Here is a 21,235-nt window from a genome sequence, read left to right on the forward strand (position 1 = left end):
GAGCTGATAAAATGGACAGTGAGTGTAGAAACGAGGTGGTTTTAATATTACATAATGTTTTAATGTAATGTTACCCTAACTGGTGTAAATAAGAATGTTTTGGCCATGGAACAAACAGTATCTTTTTTTTTGTGAATTAAAGCATATAAAATTGAAATGATTAATGGTTTTCCTTTTTTCATTTTCATTAAAATACAAAAACTTTTACACAAAGAATACATACAATTAAAAAAGGTTAAGAAAAAAAGAGCTGTTTATTTTCTTCTTAACATTAACGACATGAGAAACCACTAACCTGGGTGCTTACTGTACACAGACTATAAATTCAAGTCACTAATAACACTCAGAACCACACAGACATTTTACATTGTACAAGCCTACCTTTCAGATAAATAGTGACTCTATACATTCAGAAATGCATATGCCAAAAAAAACTCTATGTAGTGGAAACATAGAGTAGACCAGCAATACAGTATGGACTTTAGTAGAACTGTCAACCATGATGCTGTACAAATCAACAAAATATATATAAAATATTTCATGAAGACAAAGCTTTATAATTCTACCTTTTGTACATTTCTGTATAGTGAGATCCGAAGATTGGTAAATTAGATCTACTTAGTTTTTGTTCATTTAATTGTTTCAAAGAGGAACCTCTTCAAATGAATCTAATCTGTAAATGTGCAAATTAACAACAGCATTTTTTAAAATAAAATATTGTTAACAATGTTGGAAAACCAGTTTGTTTTTGGTTTGGTATAGCTTCATAATCATGCATCAATTGTCTATTAATTGTCATTAAGTTCATAAAAGAAAATAATTTAAATAGAAATTATACATCATAAAATTAGAAGGTGGATTGGCAATTTCTCTTTAAAAATTGAAAGGTATAAATGAGTGATTTAGGGTGTAATGCCCAGAGATTTGATGTAGTCCAGAGTGTATTTCCATGTGTTTCTGTTATTAAACAGAACAATAACACACCAATGATTGACCAGTTTAACAAATAATTCAGCAACCATTCAGAACAATAACACACCAATGATTGACCAGTTTAACAAATAATTCAGCAACCATTCCATCAGTCAATCTATCATGAATCATATTCCTTCATAGTCAAGTCCAAAAACAAATAGGGACTTAAAAATAAGTTAAAAACACATTAAGCTTCAGGGTTTGGTAATTTGCACCTATGTGGTACCAGCTCCGTTGGTTGCCGTTTTGATTATGTACTGGTTGGTGGCCTGTTGATTGGTAGAAGTCTGCTCCAGAGGGTCAGTGGTGGTCGAGGGGGCATTACCTTGTTTACTGTCCAGCTCAGACTGCTCCTCTGAGATAACATAATGTGTCTGTACAAGAAAGAAGTTACAAATTTATAAACAAGCGCACCTGTGAATTTTTGGAACTTGAACTTTCTGCAAGACATGGGGGGCAGAGGGATAAGATCATAAAAAAGAATGGGAACAGATTTGTCAGCTAAAATAAAGGAAAATCTTCAAGCCACTTGAAGGCACTTATATGGCACAGCGGTCTATTACACTAGCCCACCATTGCTGAGACCCAGGTTCGAATCTCAGCGGTGCTATCGATTAACTTTAAGTCATGTAAATTTACTCCACATTTTGCCAGTAATTAATGGTTTTACCTACACTAAATGCATTAGCAAAAGTCTAGCTGACAGATGTGAAAATGCTACTTGTCACTTACTGTTTTCGCTTGGTTGCTGTTGTTGTTGGTAACTGGTGTGCCAGCATCTGCTAATACATACTGAGCATGAGGCAGAGTCATCATCTGAATCTCAGAGGCTGAAAAAGGACAAAAGGAAAGAATGCAAGAAAACATCATAAAAAAGGCAAAGAGAAAACATTACAATTACAATTACAATGTAATGTTGTGTCTACACAACAGAAATTTACTCTGTTAGTAAATTTCCTAGGTAGGCACAGAAAGGGATTGTCCCAATTTGATGGAGGCTGTATTTTGGGTATGTTTGTAGCATTTTAGCACCTAAATTTGTAGGCAGCATCAGATGCATATTTTTCCAAGTTAAGCAATCCTATAATTCTGATCAGATCAGGAGGAGTCTGAGACTGTGCTGGATTATGACTCTGCAGGGCCCAGGTTGTGCACCCTTTTCTTTAGACAAAGGCACAGAGCTTGGGGTTCATATTGTTAAAATTCTGTATTCATCAAGGATGATTGGTGTGGTCCATGCACCTATATGTGGTAGGGCTGGGCGGTATATCACAAATATCGATATATTGTATAGTATTTTTTTTTTACATGATATTAAAATGGACAATATTTGTTATATCGAGTGTGCCTCAGATACACAGGTTACTATTGGAGTACGTTTAAAACAGCTAAAAAAAATGTGCAGCACTTGCATGAGCGGGCACACACGTACACACACACACCACACTGGTCCACAATTGTGTTTGCCGCTGTGTAGTTTTCACCCCGTTCATCTCACGCACTCAGATCTACCTCACTTGTTCATGGTGTCCCTCACTGCTACGTGTGGCTCAACATTTTTACTGTGTTGCTGCTATTTTTCCCTAAAGAACCAACTGCAATGTTAAGAAACAAATAACTGTAGTTAGTCAGCGATAAAGGAAAATGAAACCAGTAGCGAAGATCTAATAAAAAAAATTACCGCACATGGATCGGTTGAGTGAAAATGGTTTAGTTTCTTCAGGGATGATGCACAACATAGTAAAACATTTGTGCAAATTATGCAGTAAGAACAATGCAACTAAAAGTAGAATCATCGCCAATATCATCCACTGCAGTTTGCTGAGTCAGTAAATTACCGCAAATATGAACAGAAGGGTAAAAGCTCTTCTTCTGTCTCTCAATCTTTTCTTATATTGCACACAGCTATTTAGTCTTTAAAACAAAGACTAAAGAATAAAAGATTAAAAATACAACTTACGGTAACTCCGATAGTTCCAGTTGCTGGGCAAGTAAGCATGTTGCAGTGTCCCTTGTGTTTGATTCGTGGATGCTTGTAGACGACCGGGACTTAACTCTTGCGGTGCTTGTTGAGAAGAGGGGCTTAAAGACTGGCCAGTAACCTAAAATGAACAAATAAACAAAATATTTAGTCATAATAATTTTCAAATGTGTTTACATAGGTTAAACACTTCACAGTAGTACTCCAGATAGAAAATTAAAAATGTGCATGCTGCAAGTTGTCTGCAAAATACACGTTAGTGTAGACACACCTGAGCACTGGCCTGCACTGTCCCCATGGCCTCTGAGACCTGGATGTGTTGAACCTGAATGGAGTGCTGAGTGAAGCTATGAGGCTCCTGCAGTTGAGTCATATCTACTGTCGACTGCTGAGACTGGGAAGATGATGCCTGAGAGCAGAGACAAAATAATAAGGGAAGAAATAATAAAGCAAATACATTTAAACATGCTAAGAAATAGCTACATATGTATGTTTTAGGTGTAGGTAGCTACACTCTTACCGGGGTAACCTGTACGACCTGCAGCTGAATGTGCTGCGGTTGGGCGAGGCCTCCCCCTGACTGAGTCACAGGTATGTACTGGATCCTTTGGAAGTCCCCTTGCACTGTGCGGTAGTCTGTGGTCAGAGTCTGAGACAGCTCGGTCATTGCCTGGGTTAATAAGTCTGTTGTCTGAAAAGTAAAATAATTAGTGATTAAAAACTCCAATTAAACGGTTTAGAAGGTCACACAAATGGGTCTAAAAAAGACCCATAATTTACACTGCATTGTCAGGACAAAAACCAAGCCATGAAGTCCAGAATTGTCTGTCTTGTCTTTTTCTATACAGGCTAAACTATCCTACCATAGATGATCATTTTAAATAAGGATCACAAAATTACACTTTGGTCTCACTGAAATGGGTGTGGCAACATTTCTTTGCAAGAGACTAGTTTAGACTGCTCTGTGTGTGTTGAATTAGATGTGTGCATATGTACATGTATGTGTGTGTTTTCTTACCACCACAGCATCAGCCGTAGTGCCATCAGTTGTAACCACAGCTGGAGGGTTGCTTATGACCGTAGTAGCCAAAGGAGCCTGAATGCTGTTAGCTAGCTGTGCAAATTCTGGATGCTTCTTACGAATGTGCTGCACCATCTTCGTCTGTGGACACAATGAATTAACCACATTTTGTTATATGCACTTAAATAAAAACATTTATAATACAGGTCAAAAAAGTCTGTTAACTTCCAGTCATGAAATGCTTCTCCTCTATAAGACACCTGATTTAACTCTAACAGATATACAGTGGGGCCAAACTGGCAGAACACTAATGAAAATGCTTCTAATTAGCATTGTTTGGTCTAATTTAACACAATCTTTCCATTACAAATCATATAACAAGCATAACAATTTTATTTAAAAATGTAATCTTTGAGAATGTCACAGGAATTTCAGAATTTATTAGTATTTTGCCACTGCTTAAGTCTCATCCTCTCCACTGAAGCACATACTCAGATGACATTCAAATCCACAAATGGACTTGATCTACTTATCAGAAGTTTGTGTAGCATCAGAATTAGGTGGCATTAGACAAACAGTTTTTATAAGCAAGAGCTTTCCCAGTGTCAAATAGTGGCTAAATTGAAGGTTTCTAATGGGTAAGGTCTAAAAAAGGTCGATTGTATGCAAATCCACAATCAGGCAGACCAATGATGACCAATACATTAAGCTTTGTTAACTGATTGGCAATCAGCAAAACTATGACCAAAAGAAGACTACATATTACTGGTGCCAAAGAACAACTAGCAGCCTCTAAACCACTTCTTAATACATGGTAACTTGTTTACTTAAATATACAAATTTAACATTTGCAGCAGTAATAAAGTCTAAGTAAGGATAAGAACATGAAAAAGCTACAGAACAGTAAAGCATGTTGATGGGAATATTCAACTCTAAAGAATAGAGAAAAAAAAACACACCCTGAACACCTACACAAAATCAACTATACACTGACAAACAAGTACCACTTCATTTCTTAGAGACTTGCTATACCATTTGTTTTGTACCTTTGTGGAAAATTCATTCTGCAGCAGGATAATGGCCCAAAACACACCTCAAGGCGCTGCAACAACTACTTAAAGACCAAAGAAGCTCAAGGAGAGCTAACTTTTATGGACTTACCTTTAGTCACCCTACCTCAGGGGGGTTCAAACGTTTTTTGTTGGGGGCCGCATTTAGAAAAAAAACAGTGACGGGCCATGGACGCAATATGAATAAAATAATAATAATAAAAAATAATAAAAATAACAATAGACCTACTTGGTTACTATAAATGACACGTCCTTTTTATTTGAATGAGATTATTACTCTCTGTCATTAATGCAACCGTTTCCTGACAAATTAAACACACTTTTTTTTTTCTGAGTTACCATGGAGTTACCATGAAGTTACCATGAAGTTCAAGAACATTAATGCAGGTGTAACGTCGTTATCGTTTTGATTTATGAGAAAAGGAGATGTAAAGCGCTTTAGACTGGTCTAATGTGATAGCCACACCCAGTGTTCAAACTAGGAATGACATTTTTTTAGACTTAAGACCTGCAGGCCAACTTTTATTTAATTGATAAAATACCTTACGGGCCCTTTCAGAAAGGGGAATGGGCCACAAATGGCCCATGGGCAGTAGTTTGGACACCCCTGCCCTACCTAACCACCTTTTGAAACATTGATGATGGCACTTAAACAGAGAGAAAGTAAAACATCCAGTAACATCATCAATACGTTTATAGGAATATTGTGACATCACGTTGGGATATCATGAATCATCAGATTTTGTACTTGAGGAGTCCATACCACAAGCGCATGGTGCTAGTATAGCAAAAGAAAAACATACCAAATACCAATAAATTCTGAAAATGTGTAGTGTAGCATTAAAAACCTCTCCAGGGCATAAATTAACACACAAGTACTTTAAAACACAAACTCACGCACCTTGCTGCTGTACTGCTTGGCACAGTGTGGGCAACAGACAGGTGCTGTGGCAATGGTGCCTGTTAGCTGAGTGTGTGTACTCAGCATGGGATCTGGTTCACCCGGCCTGGCTGGATGCAGCTTTCGTATGCTGGGCGGCAATTCTGCACCAGGATGGTTCTTAAGAATGTGAGCTTTGCGCTTACTTGCACTCTTATACACCTGCAAAATCACAGTAAGCAGAAAACACATCCATGATTATACCATTAATGGAAGTTAACTTTAGACTAAAAAGCATTTCGTTCTATAAGTAGTAATATTAGGATAAATTTGTTTAAAAAAATAAAAAAGAGGCATATTAAGACAACATGTAAAACAATTCCAAAATGACTTAAACTGTTTAGTGTTCTTTTAAATGTTTCAATAGTAGTACAAGGGTTCTTCAAAAAGTTTTTAACTCTGTTTATTAAGAATTTCACTTTTCTACATAGTCATCTTCCAATGAATTCTTTCCAGCCTCATATCAACTTTTTAATGCCTTTAGCAAAAAATGTTTTGGTTGAGCGTGTAGCCACTGATGCACTGCTGCTTTAACATGATCATCACATGAAAATCTTCTTCCCCTTAAAGCTTCTTTGAGTGGTCCAAAAAGGTGGAAATCAGATGGTGCTAAATCTGGTCTATAAGCTCTCTTAGTCTCTCATACACGACCACTTACTACTCCTCCCGCCCTCACTGTATAAAAATAAAGCTCTAAATACAACAATCCAGAGAGTTCTCTTCAGTGCATACCTTATCACAGTACTGACAAAAGTAATCTCTGTTGGGCTTGATGATGGGCAGGGTAAGCTCAGGGACCTCTTCTATTCTCATTTCTGGGTGACGTTTTGACAGGTGATTTACCTTAGAGAACAAAATATATATATTAAGACTATTAATACTATACTAGTAAAACTGAAACATAACATTTTTTTCAGAAAAAGTAATCACCAGCATTCCTCTGCGTCTAAAGCCCATCATGCAGAGTCGACACTTAAACATGAAGCTTTCAAAGTCAGTGGTGGGCTCCTTCTGCTTCAGAGACTTAGTTCGCTGGATGCGATCAGCTTTTTTGGCTTCACGCTCTGGGTTATGCATGCGCTGCATGTGCTCCCGCAGTTTATCCTTCCTCTGGATAAAATTAAAAAAAGTAAGCATTAAACAACCACATGTACATATTTTTTACCTACCAGTGTTTCATATACTATGTTATTACACAACTGCACTGAAACTGAGCCTCGTTTTATACAAACACATTGTATAAATAAAATAGTGAGTGCCATTGTGTTGCATTTTTGGCAAAAAACACCTCACACAATATACAATTTTTAGGAATTCACTATATTCTATTCTGCTCTACAAAGCTAACACTTGTGAAAAATGACACTGAATACCTATAAAGCAAAGCATTAGCCCCAGACTGACACTGACAGCTTGGCCTTAGGGTATGAAAATTAATATCCATAGTTTACTCAGTGAGGGAAATCAATTTTTAACCAATTGACATACTTCGTGTGTATATCTGCTTCAAATACACCAGATATTGTGTTGGTCCCTCTTTTGCTGCAAAATCAGCCCTGCAACTGCAATACACTGTGTATTCTGGCACCTTTCTATCAAAACCAGCATTAACTTCCTCAGCAATTTGAGCTCGTCTGTTGGATCAGACCATACGGGCCAGCCTTCGCTCCCCATGTGCATCAATGAGCCCTGGCCGCCCATGACCCTGTCACTGGTTTACCATTGTTCCATCCTTGAACCATTTTTGATAGATACTGACCACTGCAGACCGGGAACACCCCACAAGTGCTGGGTGTGTTCTTATTTATCTAAGAATTATTCTAAGAATGCATTGATAAATCATTGAGTGTCAAGAAAGAACCCAAACAAACATCTGTAGAACATCTGCAGTCACTGCACTGAAGGCTTGTGTGCATCAGGGAAGTAGGGGAAAGCTATGCTGCCTGGAACCTTATTTCCTGTAAGGCCTCCCATGGCAGAAAGACATTATCAAAGACTAAACCTACCACCTATATTGAGTAGCAGCAATACAGGACAAAGGCAAATGATCACAATGGTGACCACAGCAATAAATAACATCAATTCAGCAACACAGAAGAAGACAATAATAAATTACTTCAGTACTCTACCAGAAAAAACCCAAATAAAATAAACAACAGAATGACTGTTGGTATAGTGCCAGAAGACTGGACACTCAGGTCAGAAGGCACCTAAGTTGTTATTGAGGTAGGGCAGAGAAATCCTACGTGCTGTCTGGACACCTAGGCTGACAAGTGAGGATAGAGAACTTGGAATGTTTAAAGTATAAAGACCCTCACCTTGAATTGTTTGCCACAAGTAGAACACAAGAAGTCTTTGCGATCAGAGTGGCGTAGCATGTGCAATCGAAGCTTGTCTGGTCTGCAAAAAGCCTTTTCACACACCATACACTGAAAGATCTTCTCTGAGTGAAAGCTACGTACATGCTTCTTTACCTAGACATAAAAGGCAAATGTACATAAATAAAATCAGTTATTATGTGATTAACTTGCAACCAAAACTGAAATAAAAGTATACAAATTTCTACAGCTCTAAAAGTATCCTGTGGTATCTGGCACTAAGACGTTACCAGCACATCCTTAAAGTCCTTTAAGTTGTGAAGTGCGGCCTCCATGGATTGGACTTGTTTGTCCAGCACATCTGTCAGATACTTAAATCTGGGAAATGTAGTGGTCACTAAAATAGACCACTGCCATTACTGAATACTAATGTGTAACGGAACTTGATTTGAAACCATGTTTGCATGGTTGCTGGCACAATAGTAGCCTACTGGGTAGAGGTTTGGCCTATCAGTGGAAAGGTTGAGAGTTTGAGTCCTGGCTCTGCCATGCAGCCACTGTTGGGCCTTTGAGCAAGGCCCTTAACCCTCTCTGCTCCAGGGGCGCTGTTCAATGGCTGACCCTGCACTCTGACCCCAGCTTCCAAACATGTTGGGATATGCTGAATTAAACTGTACTGTACACGTGTATATGTATATATAACAAATAAAAGCATTCTTTTCCATTCTATTCTATTCTATGTTTAGGCAGGTGTCAAAGTAGCATCCATATAAATGCTAAGACCCAGGGTTTGCGAGAAGGGCAATGTTCAGAGCATCACACAGCCTACATTGGCTTGACCCATAGCGTATCCTAGTGCCACCTATTCCCCAGGTAAGCAATGCACATGTACCCATCTGTCCACATAATGTAAAAAAAACGTAATTCAAATTGCAGATTTAACACTTGTGATCAGGTGTGTGTGTCACAACATTCGTTGTGTGGAGCTATACAGTATCAGGTCTGTCAGTGTGCCCATTCTAACTCTTAACCACCTTTAAAAGCATGTAAAATGTGCATGTTGGCACAGTAAAAAAAACACTGTTTTCTCAAAGATCATGTGAAAAGACAGGCACTTGTGCATCATTTTTACATGTAAGAAACAACACGAGGATGCACTACAGTACAATCCACCTTGCATTGTACAGGAATACCACAGGACTCCTTTAGATGTGTTGTGGAGTAATGCCATGTCTGTATATGGCTAAAAGTATGCGGACACATAACCATGAGCTAGTCAGACATCCCATTCAAAAACCACTGGCATAAGTATAGTGTTGGCCTCTACTTTGCAGATGTCATAGACTAGGCGGAGAGAACGAGGAAAGATGAAAAGCCTTCCTTAAACTGTTGTAGCAAAGTTGAAACAAGCATAAAATACATTTAATTTTATATACCTATCAGCAAGGAGTACTGCTGACACACCTGATCTCAACAGTTAGAAGGAGTATCCAAATACTTCTGGTCATATAGTGTACAAATACATAGACAGACAAACACACAGCTCTTAACAAAAATCAAGTGGAGGTGAAGAGCATGCCGAAAAGCATGAACGTTAGGATTGAAAATCAAGCTTATGTCAGTCAATTCTGATTTAATTTTTAAATTAAATGCTCTTAATGAAAAATTTTGAGAAACAAGGCGCCAAGGTGGCGCAGCGGGTTAATCCCCAGTGCTAGAGATTCTGAACTCCTGAGTTTGAACCTCAGCTCTGCAACCGGTCGGCTGGGCACCCTCTAGTAGGCATAATTGGCAATGCCTGCAGCAAACAAAATTGCCCATTAAAGCCTGATGTGTGGTAAAAAAAAACGGACTGAAAAGTGGCTGGGGTCTTCAACGCTGTGTAAGGACCCTGGTTAGTATCTCGAGGTGCCTGTACAAAAAAGTGGACTGCGCAAGTGTTGGAGGAAGTGTGAGGCAGGCAAAAATACCTTCCTCTGACACGACCGGAGTCTCCAGCAACGGAAGACAAATTGACTACGTTAAATTGGGAGAAAAGGGAAAAAATGCATAAACAAAATAGCAAAAAAAAACAACAACCCCAAAAACAATTATTTTACTCAAAAACATTAAAAAACCAAAGAGACAATTTTGCACTGCTGTTTGTCTTATTTTTTTCCAGAGCTGTGTGTGTGTATATAATCAAACTATAATCAGACCTGTAGAAAAATCAAACTATAAACAGACCTGTAGAAAATCAATAAAATTCTTTTTGCAGGAGGGGCAGGAGAAGCAGCCATTGATTTGGTGAATGTTGACATGCTCCCTGAGCAGTTCAAGCCTGTCATAAGACTCAGCACAAAACAGGCAGGAGTAAGTGCGCTGCTCTGAATGTAGCTGCAGGTGCTCCTCTAATGCACTGCTGTTCAAAAAGCCCTTGTTGCACTGGTGGCATGAGTAGCGGCACCCTTCCCGTCCATGGTAACGCATGTGCTGTTCCAGTCTGTCCTTCTCACGAAAGGCTTTTCCACAAAGTGAACACTTAAAAGGACGGAAGGACTTTCTGATGAAGAGGTGCTGCAGAGCTGCATTCTGTGGTAAAGAAGTACAAATTGTGATCATGTAAAAACAGATGTAAAGAAGTTCTTTAATAAGTCAGAGTTAACTATTAAAACTTTATTGTATTTAACAATAATATTAATAATAATGACTTAAATATATTAACTATAGCACATGGGTATTTCCTTGCACTAAATAATAAAAAATAAAAATGTGACAAAGTATCTTATCAAACCTAATCATGTTGGAGCAATAGGGGTAACAAATTATTTAAGTATTTTCTTAAATCTTGTTATATTAGGCAGAGACTTGCTACAGTTGGATAGCATAACCACTAATTCTTCCCTCTAAAAAGTTGTTCCACCTTTAAAAAACTTGGTTTACACAATTGTTACTGAAGAATTTAGAAATTAACGTTTAGGAGCAATACAACCCCAAATCAGAAAAAGTTGGGACAGTATGGAAAATGCAGTGTTCCTAACATTTACTTTGACTTTTATTTGATTGCAGACAGTTTGAACCCAAGTCCATAGTCCTCTTTATAGTGCATAATATCATTAAACGATTCAAGGAGTCGGGAGGAATTTCAGTGCGTAAAGGCCAAGGGTGCAAACTTAAGCTGATCTTCGATCCCTCAGACAGCACTGCATCATCTTAAGACGTGTTTGCAGGAAGAATGGGACAAAATAAAACCTGAAGCACTAAATCGCTTGGTATCCTAGGTGCCAGTATAAATAAAAGTCAAAGTAAATGTAAGAAATTGTGTTTTTTCTTATTATTTGCATTTCCATACTGTCCCAACTTTTTTTGATTTGGGGTTGTAATTACTGACTGCCAATCTCTTTTTTTACTTAAGCTCAGGAAAGCATGGGGAAATCTTTCTCCTCTGTTCTGTTTGAAACACTTTAAACAAATTCCAATGCTTAACTGGCCCGCAGGTATAAAAAAAAGAACATGACTCCACCTGAGAGTAATTACCATTAGTGCTGTCATAACCAGTGCTTAGACTATTGTTATTGTTTATAATACATATTTAAGGGCAAAATTAATGTTTAAGATGGACTATAATACAAGTCTACACACCCCTGTTAAAATGCCAGGTTTTTCTAATGCTAAAAAAAAAAAACCAGACCTTAATGTGACCTATAATTTGTGCAATTCAATTGAGAACCAAACTGAAATCACTTAGAGAGGAAAAATAAAATAAAAAACTAAAATAATGTGGCTGTGTGTGCACATCCTCTTATAACTGAGGATGTGACTGTTCAGAATTACCCAATCACATTTAAACTCATGTTAAATAGAAGTCAGTGACACCTGCCAACAATTAGTGACTCTGATCAACCCCATATGAAATTCAGCTGTTCTAGTATGATTTTTCTGACATTTACTTAGTTGCATCTTAAAGCAAAAGCCACAGTCAGCAAAAAGCTTACAAAGTAGAGAAAGGATTTAATTGCTGAAAGGTATCAGACAGGATAAGGGTACAAAAAGAAAATTCTAATTCCACATACAGCATGGAACACCGTGAACAAAATATGGCACAGTGGCATCACCAAAAACCGGACGTCCCTCCAAAATTTATAAAAAGACAAGAAGAAAACTGGGCCAGAAGACTGCCAAGCAAAGAGGCCTACAGCAACATTTATGGCAGAAATTAACTAAGAGGTAGGGTGGCAAGAAAAACATCCAAGCCTGGCTACATTTTGCAAAAACCTTCACTTAGTCTGCCAAATGCATGTGGAAAATCTTTGGTCTGATGATATGGTCAAGGTTGAACATCTTTGGCCATAGTTCCAAAAGGTATGTCTGGTGCACAAAAGAAAGTCACACTCACAGTAAAGCATGGTGGTAGCATTATGCTTTGTGTCTGTTTTTTGGCTGGAACAAGGGCTTTAGTCTAGGTTCAGGTCACCTTTCAACATGACAATGATCCAAAGCTTTGGATTGGTCCAGCCAGAGCCCAGACCTGAATCCAGTGGAAAATCTGCAGGGAGGCATGTGCACAGGAGATGCCCTAACCAAATTGGAATACTTTAGCAAGGAAAAGCTGGCAAAGGCTGCTGATAGGCTTCTTCTAAAAAAGACTGCTTCAAAAAAGATTTCAGGTGCCACTCAGGTGGCACAGCGGTAAAACACGCTAGCACACCAGAGCTGACATTTCGACTCGTCAGTTCGAAACTCAGCTCTGCCTTTCAGCTGGGCTGGACAACTATATGAACAACTATTGGCTTGTTGTTCATACAGGGTAGGAAGCCGGAGAAGGACCTAATAACTGATGCAATTATGACCTCTGCTGGCTGATCGATGGCGCCTGTACAGAGTCAGAGGAAAATACGTTGATCGGGGTGTAGCTCCCCGTACACAAAGCTTATCGGCTACTGCACATGTGTCGGAGGGGGGGTGTGACAGTCTCGCTCTCCTCAATCAGCAGTGGGGATCAGCATCAGTATAGAGGAAGCGTAATGCAATCGGGTAATTGGATACAACTAGATTGGGAGGAAAATTGGGCGAAATGGAAAAAAAAAAAGATTTCAGATTGTGTTTTAAATGAATTGTATAACTTGTAGGTCACATTAAAGTGAAAAAAGTTGGGAAATTATTCATCTTGGTCTTATTATTACATTATAAAACTTGGCATTGTAACTGGGGTATGTAGACTTTTTGGACTGTTAATTACTGTAAATACATAAACAGAACCTAATTTTATTCTCATTCAGTGGTTTACAAGCACTCTGTTGCACTAACAGTAATGTTAGTTCTGTCTGTAACACTAAATGTATTTTTACCACCAGTGTTATTTATCTACACTATTCTTATTTATTCACTGGCATGAATGTATACCTGCTCAAAAAGCTTTTTGAATGCTGCACATCTACTAAACTGATAAAGACTGCAAAATCACATCATTTTTCTCTGGTCATTATTATGCTGTATTAAAGCACACACACCCACACACAAAAACACACACACACACTATTCCCACCACTAAAGTTTTTTTATATAATAGTTGTTACTAGAAAGCCGTAATCTTACTCGAATCCTCCGAGCACGCCTCATGTCCTGAGGAGAGAGATGTGAATCTGTAGAAACTGGTGGATCCTGATCTTCTTTGTCAGGCAGTGGATCATCAGAAACTGTGGTTTGACTGTCTGTACCATTCACATCATTTGGAGCTTCAGTCTGGTCAGTCTGGGTATCTAATGGTTCCTCTGTTACAGTCTCCATAGAATCTTGTCTCAGCTCATCGTCTTTTAACCCGTTTACTGCATCACTGGCCTGCTCGTCATATGGGAGTTTTGAGAGCGTCAGAGCGTCCTACGACCATGGCAGACATAAGCATATTGATAAAGGTTTCAAACATATTATATATAAAATAAGATGAGCATCTTAAAGTAAAGTCAAGAATATTTAAGGCTCTCACATCTTACCTGGCTTTTATCTGCACCTTCTACTGGGGTCTCTAAACGGACAAACTTGGGTCGGCGACCCGGCCGCCTTCCAGTATTAAAGCGTTTTCTACCCCGTCCCCGCCTACGTGTTTTTGGTCTGGATAAAAAATAAATACAAAAAAATTACATGTATTAACTTTTATGTTACTTTTTAAAAATCGCAAGTTTAAAAGTAACATAAGTAGTAACATTAGTAGTTTTTTATCATCTTTAATAAATCTTTATTGTAGCTTTTGTTACTGTGCCAAGAGGCTCTGTTTTATCAACCTAATTAAAGAAACAAATCAGTCCATCTTCCCATCACTAATCCTGATTATTGTAACACCAGTAGACTAAAATATAAACATTTACATTATTAAACATTAAGATTCTGCAAAAGCAAGTAGTTTAATGAATGCAAAAAAAATAATTCCGTTAAATTTTAGTTCAGTCAATTACTTTAGTGTAAACAATAGTAATTTAATGCCAGACTTGTCTGGGTAATTTGTGATGTTGCCTGCTGGTGCGACTTCGGTAATGCCAGTAATCTTCAAGTCCTAACCTTTGAATAAGATCTAGTTTGTCATCGTGCATATTGAGATGCTGTTGGAGCTGCTCTGAACTCGCGAAGCGCCTATTACACTCAAAACATGGCCAGTTCTTCTCTTGCTCTCGCAGTACTGACAAATACAAGGACAAGATTGTAAATGTAAGTTAATTACAAGAAAAAAACAGCTTAATTTTAATATAAAAAGCGTTTCTTTACAACCAGTAAAAACATTAATAAAAAAATACCCTTTCTTTCTTCATCAGTGATATCATGAACCTTCTTATTGACAAACTCAGCATATGATGCAGCATACCAGACCTACAAAAAATGTGTTTTGAGTTTTTTTAAAATGTTTAATATGTGTAAATAATTTCTTAAACAGACTCATGCAAAACGGATGCACACCTTAAGCTCCTGTTTGGGTGGAATGTTTTTGATAGTAGTGTAGAAGATTTCTGACCCATATTGATATGCCACTAGGTTTTGCTCCAGGTGGTTCTCAGCTGGGCGGACAAACATTATCCAGTTACAAAGATCCTCATTAGACAGGTCCACCCATAAGTCCTTCTCTCCCTCACTGTCATTTTGAGAGTCTCTCATGCATAACTGCAAAATAAGATTAAGATATGTATAAATTTTGGGTACATACAGTTGAGAAAAGTTTTAGATGTAAGGAAAGTTCGTCATTGCTGTACTGAGATTTAAATTATCCTTATATTTATGGGTTATATTTGTAAAAACCTACAATCGAAAATCTACAGAAAACACCCAATACTTTGCTTTGATTAAGCTCCTGTCACCTTTATCTGCCACATTTGACAGCCATCAATAAACCTCTGACAGAACTCTTGTTTTCTGGTATGAACTTGACATTTCAGTAAAGACCACATATTCACGATAGGGTTGAGGTCAAAACTTTTACAAGTCTATTACAAAAGCTTGATTTTAGATCAGTGTAGCTATTTTAAAACCAGTTTTGACAAGTTTCTTCGGGTAACAGTCCTGCTGGGATACCCAACAGATTCAAAGATCCAACCATCTTTCTAATGAAGTAATACATTTTTGTTCATTTTTTATAAGGAATGTCAGCTGTTGTGTGTATAATTTTAAAATTTTCGACAAGCATTAGTCAGAAAAATGCAGATACAATTTCAATTCCAAGACAGCCATGGAATTAATTGCACCTAAATGTGTATTTTAATATTTAAACTAAATTTTATGTACTGTATCACTTAAAAATTCTCAATATAACCCAATCACAGTTTTAGAAGTACTATAATGAAGAAGTTTCTTTGTTTATAAATAATACTCTGATGCTATGCAATAACAGACTGTAGTCAATTTTTGTAATGCACAATTTGACAGTCCATTTATCAAAAAGGACCACCATAACAACCACTGTGATGTCGTTTTCCATTACATTTACATTTTCGGCATTTAGCAGACGCTTTTTATCCGAAGCGACTTACAGTTGACAGTGACAGTAAACAATCTAAGCAATTGAGGGTTAAGGGCCTTGCTCAAGGGCCCAACAGTGCAACCTGGCAGTGGTGGGGCTTGAATTGGCAACCTTCTGATTACTAGTCCAGTACCTTAACCGCTAGGCTACAACTACTTGGATTTAAAATTGTTCTCAGAACAGCAGTAAACATTGGCATGAAAACATCTGTGGCGCTTATAATAGTGTATTCAGCACAGTGTAAATGAAACACCTTACTGTCACTGCTGGGGTAAGATTAGTCTGGAATAGGATTAGTTTAAAGTAAATCTGTGGTTTAAGGTTGAATGACACACACAGACAGGCAAAGAAAAAAAGTTATAGGACATATCCCAAACACCTCAATTCCCAACAACTATGTCTTTCAGCCCGTGCAATATACACAAAACATTTTACACTAATTTGCCTATTTGAATTAATGTCAGAGGCAATATAGGCGATAATATATCAAGTTGCGTTACTTTAAAGCGCTGGTTTAGTCAGTACCTCTATTTCTACTTGGTGCATCTATTTGATAGGTGTACCCCATAAATTCACCAAGAGATTCCTCATTACTGGTGCAATTGCATTACTGATGGCTGGTCAAAGCACAAAAATTGAGTATAGTTGAGAGTAGTGCATTACTTTCAGTGAATACAGTACAAACAAAATAGACATAGCAAATGCAACCCATTTCGACATGTAAACATTTCATATTTAACATCCATAAAATTATGTAAAAAGCACCCACAAACATTATATATTCACTAGATTAAAACTAGACTATCACAGTTTAACAAAGCAATGCAATAAACACACACAAAAAGTAAATCCTTCATACTTTAAGTTGAAAGTGTGAGTCCTTCAGTTCACTACTTGGCACCAGCGGCCCCTCCACAGGCCCGAACTGAGTACGTTTCGAAATCCGCCTCTTAGAGAAGACACCTCCCTGGAAGTGGTCAATGTAGAGAACAAGTGGAAGGCTAGCTCGAGCTTTGGACATCACAGGCCTATTGGCGATTGGGTAGAGAGGACCATGCTTCAAACATGCACCAGGATTGGCATTATTACATTCCTCACACCCTTTAATAAAAGAAAGAAGAACATTAAAGTGACAGTTACATAAAGAGAAAGTGACAGAACTTAACACTGACTTGACTTCTGTCTATCAGCTTTATATATTTAACAGTGTTTGATACGAGTAGTAAATTTCTAAACTGTTGTTGTCAAAGAAAATGTAATAAAGTGGTTACAAAGTGCACATAATTTTTGTCACATGTACCTGCCCTATCAAAACACAAGAACAGTAACTGAAAAATATATTCTGCATTTACAGAGATGATGAGGCGTGAAGGGTTGTGGGGGCTTCCGTTCCCAGTCTTCCATTTCTGAATCCTCTCTGTTGTCATCATAATCTACATCTTCATCTTCAGAGTCCACAGTAGAGTCTGTTCCTGCCAAAGGACTAGTGGAATGGTCTGTCATATTAGAAAGAGCACTGCTGGGCAGCTGACTCTGGTGTGAAAAAAAAGACAGAATAAAAAAGCATTTAATATTGAATTAATAAAGTACATGGACACCTTCTCTGAGAGGGCTTTTCACAAGATTTTGGAGTATGTTTTTGAGAATTTGTGCCCATTAAATCTAAAAAGCATTTATGAAAATAAGAGTAGAAAGTTTATTGAGCATTGACCAGTTTTAAACATCCCACAATAAGCAAGTGAATTTGTAAAAGATGATAGAATCAAGCTTGGGTATGACAGGAGGAGCCACCAAACGCAAGCAACGGTCAGTGTGTACATTAACATTTAAAAGCATGTCCACTCTCTCACCTGTGAGACCGGCTCTAGCATGGCCTGTGGGACGTCGGCTACATTACTGAGCACATGTAGATTTGCAGCATTCATGTTCTGGCCACTTGGTAATAACACAGTGACCTGGGGCAGAATACAGTTATTAACAGTTATTAACACATTATTTACATACCATGAGAGACTGAACTGCAATATACAGCTTTGTACAAACTATTCAATTTACCTGCTGAGTTGTACCATCCTGCTGGATATATGCCACCTGAGGCTGGTCTGAAAACACGGCCTGAATAAAAAAAATTTTAAATGTTAAATCAAGGTGTCTTGTTGCTTTATTCTAGTCACTGTTGCAGTGGACCGTTTCCACCGGAAAACACTGGGCTCAATGCAGGAATACCCTAAAGAGAGTGCTAATCCATCGCAAGGCTTCGGCCACCTCTAAGACAAAGCCAATCATGCCTGTGTAGATGCTCGGCTGGCCAATAACACAAATGAGATGTAAAACCAAAGCAGTGTTGGGCTAGCGTAATAGTCACTTAATAAAAGTAAAAACAAAAATATGAAGCATGTCTAGAAATAAATTATTAGGCAAACATAGAAAACCAATTTATATCTGAAAAAGATGTCAAAAATTAATATACATCACCTGTGCTCCATCAGCAGGGTGTATGTACACAAGCGTGTGTTCAGCCGTCTCCACTGATGTGTAAGAACTTCCATCAGCAGTGTACATGACCTGCTGCTGCCCTCTGTCTGTCTGTTCTCCACTATATAAGATTTGAGCCATTGTGCTGCTCTCAAAACGCACCTGTAGATGAAATGAAAGCATAAGGCTATGGCAAGCATACATGACAACTTCAAACAGTTAAAAAAGGAACCAGTGTCAATTAATGATGATTATATTTTAAAGTACACAACATTATAGGCTTACAGAATAAAAGAGATAAGAGCTGAGCCAACATTAAGAAAAAATAAACGAAATAAAAATGAAGTTACAAATAAAGTTGTGATTCGTAACAGAACTGATATACCTGAGCTGAATTGCCGGATTCATGATTAGTGTTCTGATTCCATACAGAGGATGATTCCTGATCCTCCATGGCCAGATTTGTGAGACAACCCCAGATTATATCCTACACCAAGCCAACTGTAACAAACAAACATACAAGTTATGAGCAAAAAGCCACCCTTTATATGCTATACTGTTTTTATATACAAAGACAAAAAAAGAAACTTTTTTTCATTTACACCAGCTCTCTTCGTAAAGCCATAGCCTCCCATGGCTTTTCCTATTATTCCTATGATAATAAAACAGCTCATTTCCTCTTTCAGACACCCAAGTTTCAGCTCACATTTTGACATGTTTGGCAGATATCTTATTATGGATGTCAGCTCATCATCTAAAGCTTGTACGTAGCAAAAATTAGCATGTAACAATTTTAATGTAACTCTTTGCCCTAACTCCATAACTTTTCTTTTTTTTTCTAAAATGTACACAGAGTGCAATACACATGTCATGTTTTGTTGTAAATGCATGCTAGAATGCTTATAACTTTGAACCAGGGTTTATAAATGTACACCATGTCACATTATTACTCTAGATCCATTTCTTAGTATTGTTTACATTTGCCAAACTGCTTTCAAATCAACATGCTCTGGTTTTTCTGGGACAGAGAACCTAACTCATCACCTAGTAGTTTAAATTTGTAAAAGTCATAAACATCTGAGTTAAGAATCAAACAATCCATGAAGACACCACTAATCACCAAAGTCAGTCATGTTTTTGACTTAACCTCTAGCCGATCCAGAGACTCCAACATCACAAGATGACCAAGGAGAGCGCCTGAGACTTTCTAGTGAGTGACATCAGCCTAATCTTTTGCAGCTCTTTCACTGATGTTATCCTGCACCATCACAACAAAAGGACGTACACAAGGTGTGTTTATAAAACTTTACCTACAGTCCCCAGGAAAGCAGACTTCACAGAGTCTAAGGTTGACATAAATTGTGGCCCTGCTAAACTCAAATGTGATTTCCCTTTTAAGTCAATGACAAATGAATAATGTCAAAAGACTTCTTTCATGATTACCTGATGAGCAGACTCATCTAATGCCAAGGCCAATAGCAGCTGATGCAAAAATGGGACAGTCAAGTGTGATCACCAGACAAACCAACACAGATTATCTTAAATCAAAAACCCACAGATTCTGTTTTTGCATATGTGTCACATTTACTGAAAAAAATGCCATTTAGCCATACCTGGTCGTATGTACAAAAAAGTAATTGCCCCCTTAGACACTAAATCAATCACTTAAATAGAACTTGTCTAGCAATGTAAAGCAGGCTAGAGGGTCTCACTACAACTACTGGCACCAATACATTTAGTTACTTTGTACCACCTCCTTAAGACAACAGATCTGAGACTATGCCTTGATAAAGAATCTCGCTAAATACTTTGGATTCTAAGGTTCAAGCTTGTACTCTTCTCTTCAGATAAGTGAACCATTTGATGTGTTGATTTTGTGGTGCACTTTAAATTACTGTCCTGCAGCAAGGTCCAACCATGCCCCTTTTTTTTATTGTACCACTGACAGTTCTAATAACGACTGGCGAAGTGTAGGCACATAAGTTATACCTTGAAGTCCTTCTTCTGGCTACCGTCCCAAATTGTATTTATTTATTTCAGTTTTACACCACATTTTCTTGGACAACCGTCTTAAATAACTCCTGGTTATGAAGGTGGCATCTATTGTCGCAGGGGAAACTTGATAACAATACCTAATGAATGCAATTTCCCAGCTGTGATCCTTGGGTATTCTTGGGTCACAAACTAACCTCCTTACTGTGTGCATGGTCAATATAAACATACATTCTCCTCCAGAAGGTTGTAAACCTTTGCATTATTGACCTGTTATCTAACTATTTTTCAATCAAGGGAATTACATATTAGTCCTTCAAGAAGACACATTTCCCTTGGCAACAATAAAACACATGATGAAACTGCAAAAACACAATTTTAGGGTTATATTTATGCATGGTAAAGTGGAATATGCCTTAGCAGACACATTAAATCTGTACTGAGTAAAAACAGTTTGCGTTTTCTGTGTGTATCATTAGATTTCA

At 37.8% G+C, this 21,235-nt stretch overlaps 1 protein-coding gene across 2 annotated transcripts; it reads right to left on the minus strand.

The window, feature by feature from the left end:
* Positions 1 to 235: 235 nt before the first annotated feature.
* Positions 236 to 18,917, minus strand: prdm10 (PR domain containing 10). 2 transcript variants are annotated; one of them, XM_063004529.1, is made up of 21 exons: positions 18,759 to 18,917; positions 18,339 to 18,398; positions 18,134 to 18,238; positions 17,636 to 17,816; positions 17,143 to 17,384; positions 15,230 to 15,430; positions 15,070 to 15,142; positions 14,837 to 14,954; positions 14,275 to 14,392; positions 13,880 to 14,161; positions 10,532 to 10,876; positions 8,306 to 8,461; positions 6,918 to 7,097; positions 6,720 to 6,830; positions 5,949 to 6,149; positions 3,975 to 4,118; positions 3,477 to 3,647; positions 3,228 to 3,365; positions 2,936 to 3,077; positions 1,708 to 1,805; positions 236 to 1,349 (listed from the first exon to the last, which is right to left on the minus strand). In XM_063004529.1, the coding sequence occupies exons 1-21, from the start codon at positions 18,897 to 18,899 to the stop codon at positions 1,191 to 1,193; spliced, it is 3,366 nt and encodes a 1,121-aa protein (XP_062860599.1). In that variant the 5' UTR covers positions 18,900 to 18,917; the 3' UTR covers positions 236 to 1,190. The 2 variants fall into 2 exon arrangements, with proteins under 2 accessions (XP_062860599.1, XP_062860600.1); XM_063004530.1 differs by lacking the exons at positions 236 to 1,349; positions 1,708 to 1,805 and adding an exon at positions 2,504 to 2,570.
* Between the last annotated feature and the right edge of the window lie 2,318 nt (positions 18,918 to 21,235).

This window comes from Trichomycterus rosablanca, chromosome 11 (assembly GCF_030014385.1).
Source record: "Trichomycterus rosablanca isolate fTriRos1 chromosome 11, fTriRos1.hap1, whole genome shotgun sequence".
In the NCBI taxonomy this organism is placed as follows: domain Eukaryota; kingdom Metazoa; phylum Chordata; class Actinopteri; order Siluriformes; family Trichomycteridae; genus Trichomycterus; species Trichomycterus rosablanca.

Excerpts from the sequence above, each read along its gene's own strand:
- prdm10 (XM_063004529.1), bottom strand. The coding sequence starts at position 18,899 with ATGGCTCAAATCTTATATAGTGGAGAACAGACAGACAGAGGGCAGCAG. Across the intron at positions 14,393-14,836 it reads AAACTAGATCTTATTCAAAG|ACCAAAAACACGTAGGCGGG; the intron begins GTTAGGACTTGA and ends TTTTTTATCCAG. Across the intron at positions 4,119-5,948 it reads CCAAGCAGTACAGCAGCAAG|ACGAAGATGGTGCAGCACAT; the intron begins GTGCGTGAGTTT and ends TTGTGTCCACAG.